Here is a 24,671-nt window from a genome sequence, read left to right as displayed (position 1 = left end):
GGTGACCCCTGTGTGACAGATGCAACAGGCATCACTACAAGCCAACAAGCAAAGAAAAAAAAGCGCAAACACTGATGTGCATAGGCACCGTGTAGGAAAACAAATTTCTTGTTTCCCCTTTTATATCTCACTTCCTCTGTTTTCTCCTGCTGTTGTCGTGTAGTGAGATTTAGACTGTAGTGAAATGGTTAGAGGCTTTACAGCAAACTCTAAAAAGCATCTGTTTTAACCTCAAAGCCAAACGCTTGCTTGGTCTGATTGACTTTACCTTAAAAATCCTCGTGAAACAACATGAAAGGCAGTTTCACCTCCATGCTTTCGAGAATAAAAGGCTGAGAGCCTCGTTCTATTATGGGACTGTGCTGTGATAATACTTGTCGCCTTAATACAGGAAGAGGTCAATGCCGTGACCTTCACAGATGCCTAAACTTGTCCCTGTAGTTTTCTCACCATTACAAGTTTTGCATCCAAAATTTTACATGATTTCGGTGAAAAGTTACTTGTGGAAGTTACACACAGATACTTCCTGTTTAGACCTGAAGAAGTTGGAGCTTTCATGCATTAGCAGCAGAGTTCCCAATAAAAAAAAATCAGGGTAAATGCATCTATATATATAAACTTAAGAAGTATTTAAAGTTAGATATTGGACGTCAGAAGCACTCCCCTCTGATTTCAGGGACTTTCCCTTGGTGGAGGGCATGTGATGTGGTGGTGGCCTCGGCGCGAGGGGGCAAAGAGCGGTGTGGATTTCTTTGGTATGCTGCCCCCTCGCAAGTCTGCCTCCACCGACATTCGTGCTCTGACCTGTGCTCATAGCAAAAAATGATTCACAGTTAGAAACCAAGCGTAACGGGCAGACTTAGATGCAAATCTGGAAATCATACGAGTGCCTGCTTGACCACCTTTCAGCTTTTATTTCTCCCATCTCTTGCTTCCTGTTTTCTCCACTATTACCCTAATCAGCCATAACATCATCTACTGGTGCCTCGTGCTGTGTAGGCCCTCTGTCTTGCTGCGTCTTGCATGGATGGATTGTAAAATAGGAAGCACTGTCAAGCACCTCTGCTGCACCCTTTTGGCCTTTGAAGTATTTTAGCATCTTTTAGCTTGTTTTGGATTTTTCCTCCACTCTCACTGCTCTTATCAGCATTGTTTTATGCACCTTTATTATGTAAGATCGAAATCAAGTTTCTCCCACAACTCGAATAATCAAAAGTATAGAGTTCAAGCAAGCAGTTGAACTATGTTTTTACCCTTCATATCTTGGTTGGGCCGTGCTAAGCTGGATGCTAATCTGTCTTGGCCTTACAAACGGCAGCATGTCCGGACTAACAGGTGACTTCTTTGGAGCCTATTTGGATTTCCTTAGATGTGGTCTGTGATGGCACCAGTTCGTATTACACATCAAAGAGCTTGGTAAGAACTAAATCACTTACATGTGGTGGCTTCTTCTGTATCTACAGTACCAAATGGGTGAGTGGTTAGCTAGGGTGTATGGCCTTTAGTCAGTGCATTTTTCGGTCTGAGACTGTTGCCTCTCTCTTTTGTTCTGAGAGGCGTGCAGTTTGTGTGAGACGAAACTGGCAAGCTGAGGCACGTGAGCGAGGAGTAGTAAGTGGTTATACTGGTGTAACGAAAAACACATGCCTAGCTTCCTTAGTGTGCTATCCAAGGTAGCCTTTTAGCCTTATAATTGCTGATGGCCAACATATTTGTTCTGTTGCCGGCCCTAATGCTCTGCTACATGTGTTATAGAAACTGAGGAATCGACTTGACAAACCAACTGAAGAAACCATGAAAGTTATGTCTTTTCTGCTTGAGATCACCCTTTCCCCCACAGAACTCAAGGCACTCAGTTTATATCTGCGATAGGCCAGTATCAGGTGACGACTGGCTCTGTTTAGAAGTATATTCCTGCAAGTTAGAAATGCATCATGTACAACAGCGTCAGGTTTGATGGCAGTGGCTGGCGCTTATCTGATGTGTTCAGTCGAGTCTGAGGTCCTTGTGTCTTTGACCCAGTGATTAGATTATAGTTTGATTGCTTATTCAGAGATTGGTGAGAGAGTTCAACTCATTTCCAGAGAAAGGAGTACTCCTTTCCTGGAACAAGTGGGGTAAAAACAACAACTGTCAGTAATCTTCAGAAATTTTATCAGCTCAGAATATGATAATCGGTACCTCCCCAGTAAATGTCAGATAACACGAAAAGAAATCAAATAGATAAACTCATTTTTCACATACGCCAAGTCCAGCTATGTGAATAAGATACTGGACCAGTATCCTATGTTGAATCTATACTTTTAGTTTTGTCTGTGTGTTACACCACATGCAAAAACTCCGGCTCTTTATCCAAACTGGGAAGGTGTGCTAAATAACTTTGCTGCTGTCTGCACTGTCTCACTTATTCTTGGTGTCCGAACTTGCATCTGTATTTAGAACTGCTGAAGAAAGAGAAGAAAAAAAAGAACAGAAATAAAAGGAAAACGATCAGAGTCCTGTCAGACAGGAAGGCAGAGGACATACACAGGATGCTGGCCGAGAGCCAAACCTGATGTCTGCTGTCAGATACAAATCTTCCAGCTGAGACATGGCCGCGCTGCTGCGGTGACAGAAGAGCCCCACAGCATTAATCTGCCGCTTTTCAGAGTGAAACTAAAAGCGTGCGTGTCATTTTGCATCGTGCGTGCAAACCCTGCAGCTTATCAAAACAAACCAGCATTTAAGGTGGCTGTAAAACTTTTGAACAGGATGTTTCAGTGTTCCTTTCATTCGCAATAAAGTCACGTAAAATCCGTCTCATCTGAGCGTGTGCAATGGCCAAAGCTAAGTTGCAGGAATGTGAGCTCCGTCGAGATGAGGACGAGTGTTAAACTTCTGTATGTTACATTCAATTCAATTCAATTTTATTTATATAGCACCAAATCACAACAACAGTCGCTTCAAGGCGCTTTATATTGTAAGGTAGACCCTACAATAATACACACAGAGAAAAACCCAACAATCATATGACCCCCTATGAGCAAGCACTTTGGCGACAGCGGGAAGGAAAAACTCCCTTTAAAAAGGAAGAAACCTCCAGCAGAACCAGGCTCAGGAAGGGGCGGGGCCATCTGCTGCAACCGGTTGGAGTGAGACTCATGCACTTACATTGATGCCACACCTTTATTGAGCTCATCTTTACAAACAGGTGCTTGAGCTGAGTACATCATGTTTGAATAAAACCACTAATTTACTTGTTAGTAGTGAAACATTTTACTCACTTGTGTACACACACCTGAGAATGGCTCGAATTTCCACTAGAAGCAACATGAAGAAGGTTTTGGTGGAGCAAGGTTCTGGTTCTCCCTGGGATGGCGTGGGCTTCCTTTGGACACTCCAACTTCCTGCGGCAGTCCTAAGTCGTCCTTGTTAATTGGTTAATTGGTGATTCTGAATTGGTCGCAGGTGTGGATGTGGAGTTGCCCTGCGGGGAAGGACTTCAGCCCACATTAAAGTTGGATCAGCTGTAAAAAATGGATGTATGTTTTTTTGAAATTAAGAAGGCGATTAGGTCAGATCAGATGATTTTTTTAGGTCTGATTATATCTGATTTTATTCTGGTGTGACTTAAAATCGTGTCTCTGGATTTTCTCTCTGACTCTTTGTGAGCTCTGTATCTAAATTCCTCAGTTGATTGCTCAGCTTTGATCATCAGATTCTGCTGCTGTTTACTTGTGCAGATCTATTTCTTTCTTGGTGTTATTTTGTTACATTAATTTTCTTTCTGTGATGAGGTCAGAGAACATGGTGTACCATACCTAAATAAAGTGCTTCTCAAAACTCCACTGGAAAAGTCTTAACCCCCAGTTTTCCATCCCTTAGGCCATGTCACAGACCCAGGAACACTTAATCCCAACTGGGATTATGCGGGATGCATCTTTTGCACGCTGGTGTGCACGACTTGGATCATTGTGATCGTTGTGATTGGTCACCTTATGCACACATTCTATGCTTCATTCGAGCAGTCAACGTTATATCCAGAGGAGCGTGTCTGAAGCCGGGCCGGCTAATTAGGCCAGCGCTCGGCCTTTTGTCTTTTCCGTCTCTCCCTTTTTCTTTTCTTCTTCAGGCCGGCTGCATGTATCACACGTCTCGTGTTTGAGGCTGTTATTCAAACATTCCACGAACTCCGGGGCGCAAGTAGCGTCTCCTTTTCTGGAAGTTTTCCTCTAGTTTTCTTCCCTCCTTTATCTGCCCTCTTTTTTTTGAGCTGTGACCTAAGCAGAGGATTACTGAAGCCCATTAAGGTGGCTCATGTGGGTCCATCCCAAACATAAATGGAAATGACTGGGTTCAGAAGGTCAAAGACAAAAGGTCTCCTCAACCATCTTATTGAATCAAAGATAGAAAGGTAAAAGTCTTTTTGCAAAACTGAAGATGCAGAGTGTACAGTGTTGTGCAAAAGTCTCGAGCCATTCCTCGTTTCTTTATATTTTACCAGACTTTCTTGTAATTGTTTTTTAAATGGTCTTGAGGAATAGAAGAAGTTTTGTGCTTAAAACATTACTCACAGCAGATGAAACATATCTGTAAGTCATGTCCTTAAGAAACCGGAAAAAACATCCAGCAAAGCCCTGACACAGGACCTGAAAGATGCATCTGGCCCGTCACTTGATCCATTTACTGTTCATTGAAGCTTCCTCAGAAATTGTCTCAGTGGAAGTGTGGCTGTCAAGAAGCTCATTAAGAAAAGGAAACAGGAGTAAAGACTGACGTAGGCCAAACCTCACAAGAACTGGACGAAAAGTCAGTGACAACAGGTTTGATGACCTTTAGGCTGTGCTAAAGAATAAATATGATCAACCCAAATATTGATTTTCAAGCTAATTAGAATTGCCATATATATTTCCATGCATGTCTGCACATGCTTCAATAACTTATTTCCCATTTTCCAAGCAAAATATAAATAAATGACTTGTGGACAGAACTGTAGTTTTCTTCTGTGTTACTTTCAAACAAAACTGGCTCTCGGTAGGCAAACAATGCTGCACAGCACTGCTAGTGACAAAAGAAAACAAAACATTGTACCAAAACCAAAAAATAGACTTTATTTAAGAGGTGGATGTGAGTCTGAGTCTAAAAAGTAAAATCTGCATTATATCTACTGGCCGAGCTTGATTGCATAGACGTCTATAACAATAACACTGGTACTGGTCGCTCGATTTGTGAGCACAGGAAACGCTTTCCTGATGAGCTTATGTTCCTAAATGTTTTAACACTTGTTAAATACAACATTATATTAATTTGGCAAATTATCTCATTTAGAGTGAAACAGACAATGAAGTAGGGTTTGCTTCACGGCTGTCTTGTGTTTTTTTTTTTTTGTTTTTTTAACTCAATTTCACCTTTTTCCGATGTTTGAACCATGATGGCGACGACCTAAACTCTCAGCTGGCGTCTTAAGAATGGAGCTCCACAAACCAGTAGGTGATGTCACAATCTCTGTGTCCATCTTTTATGTACAGTCTGCTCAGTCAGACTGCAGATGTGCATGTTGGAGTTTTGCACTCGCTGCATTGCTTCACTGCGCCCATGCTTATCCACCTCCACCTGTGTATTGCACCATCTTTTGTTTCCACTGCTTCGTGCGGGTGGACGGAGCTGCAGTTCAGACACGTTAAACGCCTTTAGCCGGGACAGCGTGGAGCTTAGTGTGAGGTTTTCCAAGAATTCGTCGAGGCTACATGCGTAACTCCTTTTTTGTGTAAGCGGTTCGTGAACAATCTGAGTCATCCTTTAAAAAAAAAAAAAGCCTGTCATTCACTCGTCACTCCCTACCTGGAAATGAGTTAATTATACATTCATGTGTGGCACTTTACTTTGTGTTTGTCTGCCATGCCCAAGGCACCCACAGGAATGTGAAAGCACACCTGTCAACAAAACATCAGCTCAAACATAACAAAAGCCTCAGAGCCTGAGAAATAAATATTTCTTAAATTATTGCTTCTTCCAGGGGAAAAAAAGTAGTAGAGAGAAAGTCTTGTTTAATTATTGTATCTAGTTTATTGTTTATCCGGTTCGTTCCCCTTCTGCTGGCCAAATCTCAATTTTAAAGTGCTTGTTGAGTAAGAGAGGTAGGTTTTTAAGTGCATGTCTGCGATGCGTTCATTTTAACAGCTTGTGCAAAGCGAGAGTAACACACGAATACTTTCTGTATCTTGTTTCTTCCTCTTAACTAACCACCTCTCTTCCTCTATCTGGACTAGTGGGTGGCATTTGTAGGCAGCTAATGATATTTGTGTCTTATTAATGGCTGCTGATGAGCTGAAATGGTAGACTCTCTAGAAGCTTTATTTACTTGCCTTTAATACTGACCCGTCAGCTTGACTTATGACACTGCCATATGGGCAGTGGATACAGGGGACATGCCTGGTACACACTGACATCACATTGCTCCTTGCTTTTATAAATTTTGAGCTTCTAATAGGTGTGTTTACCTGTGCACAAAAAAAATGGTAATAAAAGGGTTCGCAGGGCGGAGGAAGGTGCATGCATGCACTTCACAGAATGGCCGGAGAGCCGAGCGACACCCAAGCAGGAGGTCACCTGAACTCGTTTTGTAACTGGTGTTGTTAACGCTGGAGCAACGGGGTCATGTACATGTAGCGAAATATGAGCGCAGAAAGAAACCGGTTAAGCAAGACCGCGGGCCCGCTATGCTGAAGTGTCCACGAGCAAGTGTCCACGCAGGCTGTGGGGAAGCTGGCTTTCTCCTGGAAATCAAAATTATGAGAGGGTTTTATTTCATTGTTCTCCAGTCTATCTGGGATCTTTTTGGGTCAAAATAACAGAAATACATATTTGTAAAAAAACATTTGAAATCCAAACTCCACCAGTTGCCCCATCCTGATATTCTGCTAGCTTATCTACAGAAGCTCCAGTAAGTGTTATCTACATCTGAATTTATTGACTCAGTAGCACAGTGGAGATATCTTGCAGACAAACAAACATTATGTTTACACTCAGTGTTTCCCACCAAGTGTTGTTTGTATTCTTGAAGTTCTACACACATGTTGCAATTACCCCCTCTGTTTTTTAGTGTCCTACTCGCCTTAGTTGCCTTTCTTTGTAAAATTGTTTGCACTTTATTGAGGTTAAGTTCACATTTATTGAACAGTTTCTATATTTGGAAATTGATCGTAACTTTTGCATCATCGCTGACACACGTGGCGATTTTAAATCGCATATCTTTAAATGTTCTTCTTAAATTTTCTTTCTTCTTTGGGATTGTTAGTAAATAGTTAAAGGTGCTTTAAAATGAAACGGCAAACTGCAATTTTGGGCATCCAAGTAAAGAAATTTGCACTTAATTTAGTGCAGCGTGTAGTACAGGTGGGACCAAATCAATCTTTATATTGTGCCGCTTCCTTTTGCGCTATATTAAAAATACACTGATGGCAACTATCATTATTAAAACATGGAGCTATTTCACTCATCACAACCACTGTTATTGTCTTGGTCCTGAGCCTGTGGACTCAGTGGTTTTGGTTTTGATTATTATCTTATGTTTCAGGTTAATTGTTGTTAGGATTTCCTTGTTCTTAGGTTTGGTTTCTGTTTCGCTTTGTCTCGTCAGCTCTGATTTCTCCCACCTGTCTCCCATTCCCCGATTGCTTCTGTGTGCATATAAGCCCCGTGTTTTCTTCTGCTTGTTACTGGGCCGTCTGTGTTACCTCCATGTGTTCCACCCTGTATGGTTTCCTGTGAGTTCTGCTTTCAGATTTGTTGGTTAGATTGTCCCAGTTTAGGTTTGTTCTTAGTTTCCATCTGTCCCATCTCTGCTCTGTCTGAATTATCACCTCATGTAAATAAAGCTCACTCATTGCATCGTCAGTGCCTGCGATTGGGTCCTTTTCCCTTTAACCCCACACGACTGCTGCCTGCAGCAGTGACAGTTATATCATTTATAGCCCAACTGATGTAAGACTTTTAACACCAAAAAAAGAGAAAGATATTCCCGATATATTGGCCGAAATCTTTTCCTTTTTCAGACACATTAACCATAAACAGCTTTTTAGTGTAGCTATTTAATATGATTGATATCACAATATGAATGTTTCATTGCCACCATAAGGAGTACTCGTTCACGCTCTGTTGGACTCTTCTCGAATCAGCTAATTGTTTCTTTTTGTTTTCCTTTTTTTTTTTTTTGGCCAACTGGGAAGTTGTCCCCTGGTGGACAAACTATGCAACATCAACAATCATAACCTGGTTGCAGGGTGTTCCTCCTGTCTCTTCTTTACCTTAATCTTTACGTATCGGCCGTTATACGTACTGATAAATTGGCATATCGGCCACTGAATCAGGCTCTTTCTATGACTCTTATCAGCTAAATTAACCGAAAGGGAAGAAAAGTTAACTAAGTCACAGCACAGAAGAAATTCACAGGGGGATGATGTGCAGCCTGAGAGCTGAGGTATGACTTGGCAGTAATGAAACTGAACAACGATAAAGACTCACTGACGTGAATAAATACATCATTAATGCTGTTCTCGCATGTTAATGCTCTTTAATCTCCTGTTACACAGATACGGTGATGTGTCATAGATGATTGCTGTGTCATGTTACAGTTATTGTGGGCAGTGCGTCCTGAGATGCTCATATTGTTAGTTACTGCGTGATTCTCATGTTCACAATAAGGTAAGCAGGGAGCTGGACTAGTGCTCTCTCTCAGCTGTGCTTGACACAGCACATGCGTCACGTGACTGGAGGGCAGGGTGGCTCACTCGAGTATAAAGCGGATGCAGGTTTATGCTAATTCCGATTTTGCCAGGTTATTATCACAGAAGTATCTGCTGTAGTTGTTTAGGGAGTCATATTCTATGACTTATCATTCACCTCTAGTAGTTGCTTGCTATGCAAAGTGTTGGCGCAGTTTAAGCAAACATTTTTAACTAAATGTGTCTCAGTCAGGTTTATTAGCGTCTCCTCAGCCTTTGTCATCTGAGTATCTGAGATGACAGGAGGCTTCGACGCGAAGAGGCGCACGAGTGAGCTCGCTCTCGTCTGCTTTAGCATGCGCCATGTTTGCTCTCAAGCTTCCTTCCCCGTTACTTGATTGCGCCATTCAGACACATCGCTGTCTGCTTGAATAAGCGTTGGCCGAGGTGTGTGTCTGTACTCCAGAGAAAGGGAGACGTCAGCGTGTGAGCGCAGGACGTGGCTGAGGACGCCGAGAAATCTCAAGCAGTTTGTGGGAAAGAAGAGGCCGCTTCAGCCCCCCTTTGGCTCCCCAGAGTCAAATGTCAGGCCCATCACGTCCTGCTATCTTAATTCCCCACTGCCTCTGCACACACCCAACCAGCTCCCAGATACTCTTACACTGAATCTTGGCTTCCTCATCCAAGACCAAGTTTGACCTGTCTCTCAGGTGGAGATCTCACTCTGGGCTACGAGGTGCTGACGTGACGCACCGCTGGTACTCTTCCTGTGTAACTGAACTAAAGCCTGTCTGCAGAGATGAGAAGTATACGAACTAAATATTGATTGTTATGTATTTCTCATGTTTTAAGTGTAATCCTCAAGGGCTTAAAGGGCCATGTTGTGATATGCAGTCTGGTCCGTGTATAAGCAGACGCTCTCTATTAGCTCCCCTTCTTTACATCAGCCTCTCGTCCTTATTTATTTGTCAAGAAATCTGCAGCTCTCTGCCAGATCCACATCTTCAGTGAAAACAAATGTGTGTGTTTAGAGCTAAGTAATATCTTAAGACAGCCAGGCGCTTCATTTTTTTTGGCAAACGCTGCTTAAACAGTGGATTTGTGGGCGACTATTTTAAGCTGTGGAATCAAACACACTATGACAGCTGCACAAAGATGTATGTGGGATTGACTCAAATCAAGTGGTGCAGCGCTGTGACTCATATCATAGAGGTCAATGGGAAAGATGAGTAATACTTAAAGCCGTTATAGCTGAGGCATTATTTGGAACTGCATGTGAGGATGCAAGGTGGTCTGAACAGATGTTTTTCAGACTTTATGTCTGATCGAGCCAGTTTTAAGAATAGATTCTGTACAGGCCGCGAGTCCTGCCTCCTATGGACTCCACCTGGGTTTCCAGTATGGGGAAAACGTCTTACACATGAAGTTTTCTGCAGTGAGGAGGATTTCAGACCACGCCTGGACCCTTTTCACTCCGATTTAGTCCAAAAGCATCAGGCGAAAACAGCTTTTGTTAAGATTTGCTATTTACACAATGCTCAGTAGGTTATAAAAGTAGCTATCTTGATGGATCGTGTGCATTAATAGAGAACAAACTCCTGCCTCGGCATTGATCTCAGGTGAATAAAAGCATAGGAGAACAGAAAGGCTTGTCAAAGCTCTCATATTAGCACATGAAAAGATTACAGGGGCTTAAAGATCAGCGAGTAAAGCTGTTTTTCTTTTTTCTGTAGGAGACATGTTTGTCTAACATTTGAACAGACCACACACCCAGAATTCAGCGGGATGAGGTCTGGCGCATCGATTCGAGCGTTTAAACACAAAAGGCCAAATGTCACAGGGATCGAATTGAAGGAAGTTCCCCCCTCACCCCACAGCTCCCACGGCAAACACATCGAACATCACAAACACACACTCCTCTCTGTCTGCTTCTCACTGACTTCACGTTTTTTTTGTCAACATGAAACAACACCCTGTTAATGTCATGCATATAGAGCAGGAAAAAAAGGTGCTGGAAATGACTTTAAAGCGAGCAGCTGACAGATAAATGCTTTAGCTATCAAGTTCTTTTGAAGTACCCACCCACCCCCACGGTGACAGCTTGCACACATTTTGTGAGTTATAGCAAAGCAAATTACTGTACAGTCGCTTTCCTGCTCATCTGTGTGTGTGTGTGCTTAACATCTGTGTGTGTTTGAGCAAGGGAGACCTCTGCCATTGTTGAGCGTTTACATCCTGACAGCCGGGAGCCTGATAGGTTAAAAATAACCCAGAGCTTTCCAATTTTGTCATCTTTCGGGACCGCTTGTCCCGGCTGTTTTTAATTTAAGTATTTTTTTTAGCAAGCGTCCCCCTGGAACGCTCAGGGGGGGGGTCACCGACGACCACTTCCCGTCACATGGTTTCTCATTGTAGTGCTAACAACTATCCTCAAACGTACTCAGAAATGGGGGAGAAAAGGCCTGCGCTGTCACATTTCTGGATATCTCAGCAGGTGGGACAGCTTAAATCCTGCGTGTGAATGACAGCTTTTTAAAATTTCTTCTTTTGTTTTATCTTGGAAGCATCTTTTCCTTTATGCAGGGGACAGAATTAGGCCAGTAGTACTTATAGAGGAATGAAAACCAACATCACAGACAGTGAAAGGGTGCTGCTGTCAGTTCCGACATTCCTGTAAAAGAAAGAATTCCGGCTAAACCGCGGCTCCTGTTTTGCTTCTTTCTCTGCATAAAAAAGTCAAGTCTTTTTGGGTTCCTTTAAATAACCAAACAGCAAACTAGATGTGCATGCTATGCAAACAGCAGACTATGTAAACTTTTCTGGCAAGCTAAGCAAATGGATTATGTAACTTGTTCTCGAGCATCAGATGGCTTTTGACCGAGCACAGGCGCACAGACGCTGCCCAAACGAGGCTTATCTAAAGCAGCCTCGTTCGCACTGATATTACTTCCTGTCACTGACAGATACGCTTCTTCATCTACTGTCTTCGTTATGGGGACGGAAGTGGTTTGGAGTGTTTTGTAGTTCTCTTTGTTCCTGTTTTTTTTTTTTTTCCCCCAACAGCACACAGCCTTTAGGGGAATCCTAGTAAAGGTCAGTTCCTGATTGGTGCACACCGTGTTGTCAGAAAGAAAGTGATTTTTCTATTTGGAGCACATCAGTCAAAACAAAAGTTCAGTTCAAGTTAGCCCAGCTCTGTCACTGTATCGTGTTGAGAGGTGGAGACTTTAAAGCCTCTGTGGTTTCACTCCCTCAAACCAGTCCGCTGTATCTGTTTGCACAAGAACAAATGATCACGGTGTTATCTAACCTCTGGCGGCGTATCGCTCCCTTCTGCCAATCGTGAGGCCACTCGCAGCCCTCTGCCAGTGCTGGTTCCTTCGCTCGACACGTTCATCCCTACCCAGTGTCCTCTCATCCAAACTTAGCCCCGGGCATGCGTCCAATCAAATGCCTCTCTTTGCTTCTTCTGTAGATTGCCAAGTGGCAGTTCTATAACTAACGTGTCAAGTCTGGCTTTAGTAAACAGATCTGACATCAAAAACCCACAGAAAATATCACATGGCTGCCTGCGAGCTGTACATGCTCATCAGGGTGCTTTAAAAAAGTGGAACCTGCAGATCTAATGGGGCGAGTTCACACAAACATACACGCCTTTCCTCTGGTCTCGCAAGTGCGTATGAAGCGGCATGAATGTGTTAGTGAGTTATTGTCACAAAGGTGGCTTTCTTTTAACCCGGCTTGCCTGCGATGGGAACCTGTGCTGAACGCAGCCTGCTCCAGGGCAGGTTATGTAATTAGTCAGAAGCTGCATTTTTCTGTTTCTGTGAACGCGATCCAAGCGCACCACAATTTCTTTTCAGCTGAGAGAAAACATTTTGGATGAAATTCTGCAGAAAGCACATGAATGCGCTCGCTAGACACTTTGTTAGGTGCACGTTTCTGGTGCAGGATTGGGCCCTTTATGCCTCCAGAGCTGCTTTAATTCTTTATGGCACAGATTCAAAAAGGTGCTGGAAACATTCCTGGGAGATTTTGCTCCATATTCACATGTTTGGTGTTTGATGTGACAGCGTCACACAGCTGCTGCAGATTTGTCGGTTTCACATCCGTGATTCGAATTATTCGTTCCACCTCGTTCCCTAAGGTGTTCTAGTTGATAGAGATCTGGTGACTGTGGAGGCCATTTGAGTACAGAGTACAGGTACTTTGTCACGTTCAACAAACCAGTTTGCGATGAGCTGAGCTTTGTGGCGTGGTGTGTTATCCTGCTGGAAGCAGCCATCAGAAGATGGACATGGTCAGCAGCAACACTCAGGCAGGCAAATGTGTTTAAATGATACTCAGTTCACAGCAGAGGGCCCAAAGTGTGCCACGAAATATCCCTCACACCTCCAAGACCAGCCTGAACTGCTGATATCAGGCAAGTTGAATCCATGCTTTCACGTTGTTCACTCCATATTCTGACACTAGCCTCTGGCGTGGTCTTCTGATCCTGTACCCTCCGTCATTCTGATGCTTGGTTTGGTCGTCTTGACGATTCCTACATGTCTAGATGAGCTGCTGCCACATGATTGGCTGATTAAATACTTGCGTTAGGGAGCAGCTGAAGAGGAGTACCTAATGGCCAGTGAGGGAACGTACTTGATTTGCAGTCTGATCAGTTTGCATATTTTGCAATGTTCCAGCATTAACTTGGCAAAAAGTGAATTAACTTCCGCGTCTCCTGCAGTGTGAGCTCTAAATTTACTTGTTGAGCTTCATTTAGTGGTGAAATAAATATATTATTGAAAACCTTGTCATGATACTCATTATCCCCGACTGAGTTTCCAGACTTTGTCAAGCTGTCTGTGTCAAACACTCTTTGCACTTCGTGCTTTTTAACCATTTGCTGTACACTGATTTAGTTCGAGTTTCCCAGCTTCCCTCGGATATAGTGAAACCAGTTGGCTCCTGTGGCACTCAAAACGCAAGAAGTATGTTTGAAAAGCTCAGCAGCAATTCCTCTTAAGAAATCATGCCCTGGTTAACAATCGGATAAAACTCAGAAACCTCGCGGGTGTTTTCACGTTCACCAGGTACTATTTTTCTTTCTGCCGAGCTACACCTGCAACCCGCATCGCCTAGCAGAAAGACACGTGCATCTACCCATGACGAGAAGCTCGTGACAGCGTGACGAGACGAGATGTTTGCGTGGGATGTTTTTCTTTTCTTATACGTGCTGAACATGTAACATCTTTACTGACCGGCTGACACGCTTTCACATGTCGACCGATTCTTGTCCTCGCGTTAAAAATAAAGAAGACTGTTGAACTTTTGCTTCACGCCTTGAGAACATTGCTACAGTTTGTGCATGCGTTTTCCTTTTGTGGTCGTTGGGTAAATGCACGGAGCAATTAAACATTGAAAATGAATCACTTTCGAGGTGTGCGGTTGTCCGAGTTGCCCAGCTGTGCATTCAAAAGCGGCGTGTCCATTGGCTCTCAGGGAAGAGCTATTATTAGCCGTATAATGTGATTTCTTACCGCCTCTTGTTTGCATTCTGTGAAGCCATCACGGTGGCGGTCGTGTACACGCACTCGGAAACGCCGCCTGTTGCCAAGAACACTTAAAAACCTGATGCATGTGTTTGGGTGTGTGTCTGTCTCGCTGTTGTATTGTTGGCCTTCAGTGCTGTGCAGCTCTATAAACAGCAGGGAGCATCATTATTTGTTAGGCCTTGGGATGACTCGGATTCAGTTGTTGTTTTTTTACAATCTAAGTGTTTTAAAAAATGCTCTGTCTTTGTGGTTTACAGAGGGATGTCTTTGCACTTGTGATGTATGCATTTGTCTTTTTGTTGTGCGCTTGTTCACGAGCCGTGGTTTCTGTGGTTGTACACATCTGCCTCTGTGTGTGGTTTTGTGGCTCCATTGAGACAGTTTGGCTCTTAGCCAGCTGAAACTGTCCATCGCTAGGAAGGCTGGAAGTAATGGGCTCATTTCGCCCTTTGGGACGGGACAGGGCTGAATAAAAACAAGAGAGAGAGAGGGGGAATGTCTGGGGACGCTGCAGGAATGATAACAGCACGCGACAGAGTCCGGCAGGACCGCCGATTCGCCTGCGCGCTGCTGTGACAAAAACACAGACATCATCGTCACCTCAGCGTTTGTAATAATTGAGCTATCGAAGTCTTTAGTTAAACAAACACTAATGAGCACGTGGAGGAGTCTCCTGTAGTGCGCTTTCACGTCACGAGTCGCGTCACGTGTCCATTTCAAACACGAAAGTGGAGCTGATTTTAATAAATGCCTGGAGCGTGGGTGTGGTCGGGGCTGTGAGAGCAGGTGAAACTATGTAAACACGCTGTCAGAGACTTTATTATCATAACCCTGCATTAGCATATCACCGCATACCCATCCAGCGGCATCTTAAGCTTCTTTGTTTCATAAACAGTCAGCAAATAAAATCTAAACGCTATAAGAACGTCGTTCCTCTCTGAGAATATAAAAATAACCGCCCGGTCTCTGTTCGCTCTTTTTACTACATATCATCCCGGTGTGCTCTTTGTTTTGTTGGCACTGTAACCTACATTCTGCTCAATGTGCTGCCTCCATGTTCCAAGTATGCAGCGAGTGAACAACATAGCAGAAATTCCTTGAAAGCCTGGGTAGCATTTAGTAGAGCTGGTTTTACGAATGCTCGCAGGTGTAACTTTCACCTGTTTATACTCAGACGAGAGTACTGCTTTTGTTAATCTCAACCTTTCCCTTCTCATCTCTATTTTTCTGTTTTGTTTTGTTCTGCAGACCCCTGCCTCATAGTCATGCCGCCGTGCATGGGCGAGGCCGACCGCTTCAGTTTGGAGGCGTTGCGACACATCCACAAACAGCTGGACGATGACAACGACGGGGGGATAGAGGTCAACGAGAGCGTGGAGGTGAGCTCGGGGCGTACACCTTTGAGATTCGGGTGGTTACGATGAATCTCAGAAGATGAGTAAGCAGAAAGTGAGCTATGAAGAGGGTGAAGAGTTGAAAGGTGGCGGGTCCAGATGACATACCTGTGGAGGTTTGGAGGTGACGCGGAGAGAGGGGCAGTGGACTCGACCGGATCTTTTAACACAGCTGATCTGTTCTAACTACAGAGGGATAAGGATGATTACGTGAAGCTGCAAGGGTGGAGGTAGTGAAGGTGGATGAATTATAATACCTGGGGTAACCCATCCAAAGCAGCGGACAGTTCACTAGACAGGTGGACATGAGAATTCAGAAATGGTGCAGCAGGTGGAGATGAGTGTCAGGGGTGATTGGTGACAGAGGGTAAGCAGCAGGAGTGAAGGGGAAGGTTTAAAGGGACAGCTCAGGCTGAGGATGTTGGAGACAATGTTGGAGATGTGAGGCTGAGATTGTTTACACGTGCGCAGTGGTGGGATAGTGGATAATAGGGGTGCAACAATACACAAAATTCAAGGTTCGGTTCGATACTTTGGTGTCACAGTTCGATATTTTTTCAATACAAAAAAATGTTCATGCCTTTTTAATTTGTCATTTATTAAAATTATAAATATATATTTTAACTCAAAAGTGCAGTTTTTAAATTTAATGTTGCTGAAACCACAAAGTAATAATAAAAAAAAAATCTATCTGATCAAGAAATCCCTCATCTTTGGAAAAGAGAGTTTATTACAGAGAAACGGCTCTTTCCAAAATAAAAGCTATACTATACGCTTCTTCTGGGCTATAGTCTCAGCAGCATATTAAACATATCAGGTCCCCATAAGGAGAATCATGTGCTAACGGCTGTCTAAATGACTCGGGTAAAGTTTGTAGCATGCGTGCTTGTTGTTTTTGTCTGCTTCCACTTGTCTTTGCACTAGGATGATGTCGGAGTAAATGTGCAGTCATATTCGTTGTGTTCCCACTAGTGCTGTCAGCGTTAATCTCGTTGAAATGACAACGCCATAACGCGGCAAATCTCCGTTAACGAGTTACCGCGGATCGCCCCGTGCGTGGGGCTGGACGGCGTCAACACGTTAACAAGCTAACTGCGCTAACGCACTAGATCCCACCAATTGAGCATTGCATGGCACATCCAACATACTGTTTTACTTTAGTCCATGACGCGCTTACCTTCAGGGTCATGCTTCACATGAAAACCAAAATAGTTCCAAACGCCAGATCTGAATGAGGGTGGGGGAGGTTCAATTTGCCATGTTGCAAGGAGAGCATAACTTCTGTCTTGCTAGCTTGTGCTGCGCTCAGTGGATCTGCGCTCGACAGTGCAGCCTAGGCGGAGTAGTCGAACGCAGACCCACTGAGCGCTCAACACAGACAGCATCGTCAGAAGAAAAGTTGATAAAATAAATAAAACATTTTGTATTGTTCGATACATATGCGTACCGAAAGCACTGTATCGAACGGTTCAATACCGATACGAGTATCGTTGCACCCCTAGTGGATATATTGGACAAAGGGTGTTAAAGATGGAGCTGCCAGGCAGAAGTTGAAGAGGAAGACCACAGAGGAGATTCATGGATGTAGTGAAGGAGGACATGCAGAGCGTTGTCGCAACAGAGGAGGATGTTAGGGTTTGGCTGAGGTGGAGCCAGATGATACGCTGTGTCCCGTAAGTGTAGGTGAGCTGTTCTACACAGTCATAGTGAAAACATTTGATTTACACGAGGCCTAGTCTCCATCTTCTTTTTATATATTTTGTCCTCAGCACATCTCCTTTACTAAAGTAATAAAAAAAATCCCTCCAGTTTTGTTACATTCCTAGTTTTCTGATTTAATTACTGCTTTGCTGTAAAATTTGTGACCTCTCTGACTATAAAGAAACGTAATATGGCAGGAGCTAGGCTGATAACAATGAAAACACATTTTATAGTACAATAAGCTGCTGCGGTTACATAATTATTATACCTAAATTGCATTTCTGTGAAGAAGATTTCACAAAGTGTATTTTGCCCTCTGAAACACACCCTGTTGTTTAACAGGCCACCCAAATGGTTAAAGTTGACCTATTTTTTTTTTATAAATGCAACTTGCTCCAGCTGATTGCTGAAAGCTGGCAAATCTGAGTAAATGTTTAGTTTACAAAGCTAAGAGTGAATAAAAGCTTGTGGCATTGGATCAGTCAAAGGCAATAAGTCATCGGAGACGGCCAAGTCAGCATTCCTAACATACAGACACATCATCAAAGACACACACGACTCTTTACTTACAGTTTCATACGACTTGTGATGTAATTTATCATTAAATGTTGAAACTGTTCATATTTATAGTTTTATCGAGAGCGTGCGATGACTCTTTTTGCTTTTTGAGGTTAAACTAAAAGCGTTTAGAGCTCCAGAAAGTCGTTTGGAAAAGTTTTACTTCTGAGTAAATGAGCTGATGCTCCGGATAGTTGAAGAGGTGAAAGTATCACCGGTACTGTAGTGTATGTTTATGCATGGATGGTGTGTGTGCATGTGTGCTGGAGGGTATGGCTGACATCTGAGATCACGCTGACCTGGTGTGCCCTGTGGGTCTCTTGGTAATCAGCCACCTCCTTACATTCAAAAGCAACCACTTGGGACTGCAGTCACATTTTCTGTGTGTGTGTGTGCGTGTGTGTGCATGTGTGTGTGTGTGCATGCGTGTGTGTGTGTGCATGTGTGTTTGCTGGCAGAGACGTTTTTAACTGCCTGAGAAGTGCTGGTGTGAGAAACCGTTTATACCCCACAGCCCTGTGGTGGCGCCTCAGTAAAGGGCCGGATGCTGTGTGAATCCCGTCTAAAGACCTCCGAGGGCTGGAGTGTCGGAACTGGACCTCAGCCCACACGGAGGAGCTGTGTGTCCGTCTGTGTGTGGATTACCGACGCCTGCGTGTACAGTATACGAGTGCGATACTGAATGTCCCCATGCTTAGTATCACCTTTTGGCTCAGTAAAGGCAGTGGCTGATCGTTTCTTTCATGTTGTTTTTGGCTGTTTATTTGTTACCTAATATTTTCGAACCTCTCCTCTGGTCTCCTGAGACAAATGGAGCCGGGTTTCAAAGCAGGGCAGATTTATTTTATCAAATTAGTGGCTGTCCATCCGTTGGCTCTATGAAAGACGAGCAGGAGACTGTGACTGAAAAAAGTGATTTGTCTTTTTTCGGCCTCATCAAAATCCGGCTCACATCACGTTCTGACCTTTATGACCACAGACACACTGGACACGTAAAATATTTTATACGTCAAAAATATTTTTCATACAAAGAGCATTGATTTTTTTCAAATCGAGCAAGGTTTTTCCTATTTTTTTTTTTATCTAAATCAACAAATCTGACCAATCAGACCACTGCAGAACCAAGTTAGTTGGTGCTTTACAAAGATAAAACAGTGCAGTAGTGCAGATAAACGAGAATATACAGTACTCATTGCAATTCTTATTCTGAGAGCACGAGTGCATTCACACAAACAACTGTGGCTACATGGACTGAATCTTAGGCTACATCTACACTAATCCGAGTTTTTTAAATGGACTAACAATGAGGTGGAGTTGTTGCTACGAATAACACAAAAGTACAAAGTTGCAAAAGCGAGTGAGAATTAAGGAATTTGAAGAAAAGCTCTCTGGAACAAGTACAAACTGGTATTAATCTTTAATAGGGCTGTCAAAATTGAGAGCAAACAAAACAACTTCTGTATAATGCCCTCTTTCATCTCAGTTTAATTGGTCACATGACTGCATCACATGACTAAAATGCATTGTTTTAAAAAGTCTCTGTCCACACTGCGCTGCGAAAACGACGTTTTCAAATGTATCCACTTTGGAGAGCATTTTCAAAAAGCTCCATTTTCCTTGAACAAAAACGCCGTCTCAGTGTGGACGGTGTGTGCTTTCAAACGAAAATGTATTAGCGTGGACGTGGCCTTATGTAACGCTTTTCTATTCAGTGGAGCACTCCAAGTGTTTTCCTACTACAGGTCTCACTCACACATTCAGAAATCACTTGAACTTGGCGTTCAGTACCTTGCCCAAGGATACTTGGGTATGTGGACTGTGGGAGTCTGGGATCAATTCACTGATCTTCCAGTTGGCAGACAACACGCTCTACTGTCTGAGCAGCACTATCTAGTGTACTCATAAACACCAGAAAGCTGGCTACTCAATGGGAGGGAAATTTCAACCACTCATCGGAAGCTGACAGGAGTAGCAGTGTGGTCTTCTGCTGCTCCTGTCAGCTCCTGCTTCAAGATTCAACATGTTGTGGGATCGATGTCTGTAAACCCTACAGGTGACTGTGTGGGAAAAGCCAGGCAGCAGATCAGGACTTGATGAATTACCCAGACCAGACTACTTGGCACCAACAACCACTCACTTAAATAATCTTAATTACTTATTTTGATGCTCAGTTTGAATTTCAGCAGGTCGTCTTCCCCATGTCTACATGCCTAAATGCACCGAGTTGCAGGAAACCGGCTGATTAGATATAAAAGTGAGCAGGTGTACCTAATAAAGAGTCCAGGGACTGCCGTGTGCTAAATAAATGTGCACCCAAAGAAGGAAGTGAGACACAGTGTTTGTGTTTTTCAAAGTTTGGTGTGGTCCGGCAGATTGCGCTGCAGTGAGTGGGGCCGACAGGGCCGAGCCTTTAACCTCAGCCTACACAAAAACACAGTGCAGGATCATAGGCTGCTCTCAGGCTTATATAGGCTTAGTAGGCACGGACGTAGCGCTATTAATGACGCACAATGTTAAGTTGTGACTTGTTTCGTAGGTTATGCATCCACTGCTTCCACAGCGGAAGTTTAATATACATTTATATAAGTGACTGCGCAACAGGACGAAAGAATCTGTAACGTTTAAGGTGGAATTTTTACCTGTGTGTCTCTCAGTGAGTCAACATCATGAGCACTTAAAAGGTGAATGACGTTCAGCTGGATCATGGTAAGTCCATGTTAGTTATTTCCTGAGAAGGACGGCAACCCCATGTGTACCTCAGTGATCCCACAAAACCTTTAAAATGTAATCTAAAATTCAGATGTGAAATAGTAACTATGTAACAGTAATGAAATTCTGCGTGTCTTTTGGATCTTGTTGTTAGTTTTTCTGAAATATTTATGATGAACTGAAGCCTGGTAAGTCTGAATTCATGCAAAAGGGATTAGAAAGAGAGCTCTTAATGTAATAAATGGTAATTAATACAACTGTATTTATGATGTGAAAGTTTGGTTTAGGGGTTTGTGGGCTACAGTTAGCCATTCGATCCCCTGTTGTGGTATGTGGGACGACTGGTCGCATTCTACCAGCAGTTTGATTTACAGTCAGGCTCTTTCTAGCAGTGATGAGCTGAAAGGAGGTACACAGTTAAGAGGCAGACTGACGTATGGGGTCAGCTCACATCTGGCCTTTGGCAATCAAGACCTAATCACACTCTTGCCCCTTTGCCACCTGGCTGACACCCTACACCCTCTGTGGCACTTCCTCCTTTCCCTCTTTCCCGCTACCTTTATCCCAGTAAGGTGACATTGATCATGTCATGACCACGAGCATGATATTTGTTTTTCATGACAAAGATTTCAAGAGAATCTTAAGGTGGAAGTCAAGTTCAAATGAAGTCATGTTTCCACAGAGGCGATGACGTATGTGACAGTGACGCAAGTGGCTTTGTGGTCATGTTTTCCTGTGTCTGTATATTTGATAGAAAACATGAGAAAACCTGTCTTTAAGGCAGATATGATGGAGGATGGCTTTCCCAAGTGGCATCTGTGTTCAGCCCATTTATTTTACACACATAATCCTCTATTCAAGCTCTGTTGGCTGTTCGTATATCAACATCGCTCAAACCTTAAGCACGTTTACACGTTGTGTAAATATGATCTTCACATCATTTAGAGAAAGAAATTAATGCTTAGCAAGGCAAGGCCGTGACAAGCCTGGAGAACTATTCCCGAAGACTAAAGAAACGACGAGAAAGAAATAAAAGAGGGCAAACCGAAAACTGACTTTCAAGCTCGTTAGTTTGTACAAACTCTGTCTTTGCCTCATACACTGTATTTCCATGCACATGTTTCAGTAAACTGCTGTCCCTCCTATTTCCCATTCCCCGAGCAAAATAGAAAGAAATGAAGGGGTGGCTCAAGACTTTTCAGTTGCCCACATTTGAAAAAGCTAAATATTTCCATTACATAGTAAAGGTTTGTTTTGCTTCCCTAGCATGATGAGAATGTCATTACATTGATTCTGAAAATATGAAGGCGATCTTTTCACACAGTTGTCGGTTGCCTGGCAGCGCTGACACATGAACCTGTTTCACCTTTAAAATTCTTCTGTAACTTAACCACAATCACTGTCGCTATGGAAGATGGAAATGAATCCACAGAGACAACACTGACCGCACGTCATATCACCACACAAGTAATAAAACATGCGCACACACACACACACACACACACACACACACACACACACACACACACACACACACACACACACACACACACACACACAGGTCATACACAGTCTTCGCCTGTATTTGAGTACAGATTGAGCTCTTTTTGCTCATTTTGACCACAATCTCAATGTCTGCCTCACTTAATATCTAGTTTTTAATGCATAAGTTACCACCTTAAATGTACTGTCAGCACGGGGTGATAGAGGAGTGAGAGCAAACAAGGAAGTATAGAGGCCAACATATCTCTGTTCCCTTTGCATCGGCAGCGTTTACTTGACGTGTCACGCCACATAGATATCAACCAGGATGTTAAACAAAAAAAAAAAGGCTTGGGCTGCTCTGAAAGTTCACTTTAAGAGAGGAGAGTCATAAATAATTGTCACGGGAGGGTGAAAATTTACCAGGATTCAATGCAACTTTATTTATATAGCGCCAAATCTACTGTCGCCTCAAGGTGCTCAAGGTAAAGACTCCACAATAATAGAGAGAGAATCCCACCAATCAAAGCGTTTTTATCATCATCATGTTTGAAGTTGTTTCATATATAATATATTTATAATCTGCACTCCCTTAATGTGGGTCTCCAATCATCCATCAGGTTTTTCTTTCCTCCCTCTCTCGTTATCCTAAATATATACCGTTAATATATATATAGAAACCCACAAGTGTCACAGTAATATTTTTTTACAGTCTTCTAAAAGCATTTGAAATTTGACGAGGAATCCAGCCCAGTTAAACATAATCCCGTCTCTTATTACGCCGCGAGTCTGGGTCTTGTCGGGTGGTTTTGAGTGACGTTTTGGGGTCTGTTTCTGAGATCAGTCACCGGGGACGGCAGGTGCACGTCTTTGCCTTCAGGGTGCTGAGCTGTGTGCTGCTCGACTGCCAAAGGAACGTTCGACTGGATCATGTTGCATCACTTGAAATCACATGGACACAACCCAGATCACAGCAAGGGGCGATGCGGTGGTGCTACTGTGTGCGTGCTTTATTAGTTCCTAACAGGCCGTGTATTATAACTTAGCGGCAAAATTAGGCTTGCCTGTGAGAAGCCTGTAGCAATATAAGCGTACATTATATATTTATTATTTGTGATGAGGCTGCTATGATGAGAAGAAACTTGAGGAGGAGCCTCATGGAGCATGGAGGGTATGGTATATCTATAAAAAGAAGCTTCTTGAAGGTTTGTTGACTTGTCTGGGAATGCCTTAGAGGGAACATTCAAATGAGATTTTAGTCACAAGTCCAAGCTTTGAAAGAGGACAGAGTTTGTGCATTAAGATGTTAGCTGCAGTGCAGCAATTAACATGTATCCCTTCTAATTATCTCTTGGTACTACGACATTGCCAGAAGTGTCAGTACTGTGTCAGCAACTGCAAAGTGATTGCACACTCTTTGTCTTTCTTTATATTGGGGCTGGTATATTTATTTTGACCTGGCAGTTTCCCCTTACGTCTGAGAGCTATGCTAAGCAAAGCTAATCAGTGCTGGTTCTAGCTGCGTGTTTAATATGTAAATACAATAAAAGGTAATGTCCGTGCTGATCTCTCTTTAGGCAGTTAAGCATATTTGTTCCTAAGATACTTACTTCTTCTACTTACTTTCCCTAAGATAAGATATCTCCCCTTGCAGGCAAACTCAATTTTAGATCTCCACATGTTAGCTACTGCATTGATGAAGCGCACAGTAACAGCACAATTACCCAAGCATGTTTTTGATGGTGGGACGAATCGCAGAACCAGGACAAAACCATGGAATAAATAGAAAACATGTACACAGCCACCTAATGTCATTTACTGGTTTCTGTTTCCCAGTCTTCCCCTTTGATGCTAACATTGAGCCTAGCGTTAGCATTTTGGGTGCTGCAGTCTTGGTTTCTTGGTTGTTTAAACTAATGTTACAGAGAACAAGAATATTAATTAAAGCATCAAAGGTCAAAATAAGTAAAACCACAAGGAGAAATGTGTCATCTGTGGATGTGGATGTAGCAGTGCTAAAACTATGCTAAAACACATTTTTATCAGCTGTTAATGTTACATGTGTTGTACCATTGTTTGATGTTAATAGCTCTCTATGTGTGGTCAGAGGCTCAACAAGTTGTAAATGCTGGCAAATAGCAGCGGTTAGTGAGTCAGTCACAGTTAAATGCTGCTTTCACCATTTCCGCCACTCTCTATTTGAGATAACCCCATGATATTCATGCTGTGTAAGCAAACAGTCCACTAAATCAAAGTGTAATAATAGGAGTAGAGAAATTGAGACGCAGTGACTTTTTCTGAACGTTTATTTAAGAAAGGCTCTTGTCACACAGGCTTAGAAATTAATTCATGACTCCATGGCAACTGCCAACTGCTAGGGAAAAATGTGTATTCCCTGATCCGGCAGCAGTTCCTAGGTGAAAGGAGGAATATGGTGTTACACCGGAAAACTCTTTCAGGTTGTTTTGGTCGTTAGCAGATTGCTGCATTTGCCTGAGTGGAAACAAAACCATGAGTTCAACACAGTCTGGAAACACAGACGTTTTCCTTTAGAGTAAATGCTGCGACTTTTGAAACTTCCTGAT

At 43.0% G+C, this 24,671-nt stretch overlaps 1 protein-coding gene across 2 annotated transcripts in view; it reads left to right on the top strand.

The window, feature by feature from the left end:
• stim2b (stromal interaction molecule 2b) overlaps positions 1 to 24,671 on the top strand; it is a 60,251-nt gene that overhangs the window by 14,201 nt on the left and 21,379 nt on the right. For both annotated transcript variants that reach the window (XM_040043590.1, XM_040043589.1), the window contains exon 2: positions 15,491 to 15,621. In XM_040043590.1, the coding sequence (XP_039899524.1) occupies positions 15,508 to 15,621 (114 nt within the window). In that variant the 5' untranslated portion in view covers positions 15,491 to 15,507. The remainder of the gene's footprint in view (positions 1 to 15,490; positions 15,622 to 24,671) is intronic.

The sequence above is a fragment of the Simochromis diagramma genome, unplaced genomic scaffold, assembly GCF_900408965.1.
Source record: "Simochromis diagramma unplaced genomic scaffold, fSimDia1.1 OVJJ01000656.1, whole genome shotgun sequence".
In the NCBI taxonomy this organism is placed as follows: Eukaryota; Metazoa; Chordata; class Actinopteri; order Cichliformes; family Cichlidae; genus Simochromis; species Simochromis diagramma.
The sequence above is the reverse complement of the archived record's forward strand: the minus strand, read 5'-3'. Positions and strand labels throughout refer to the sequence as shown.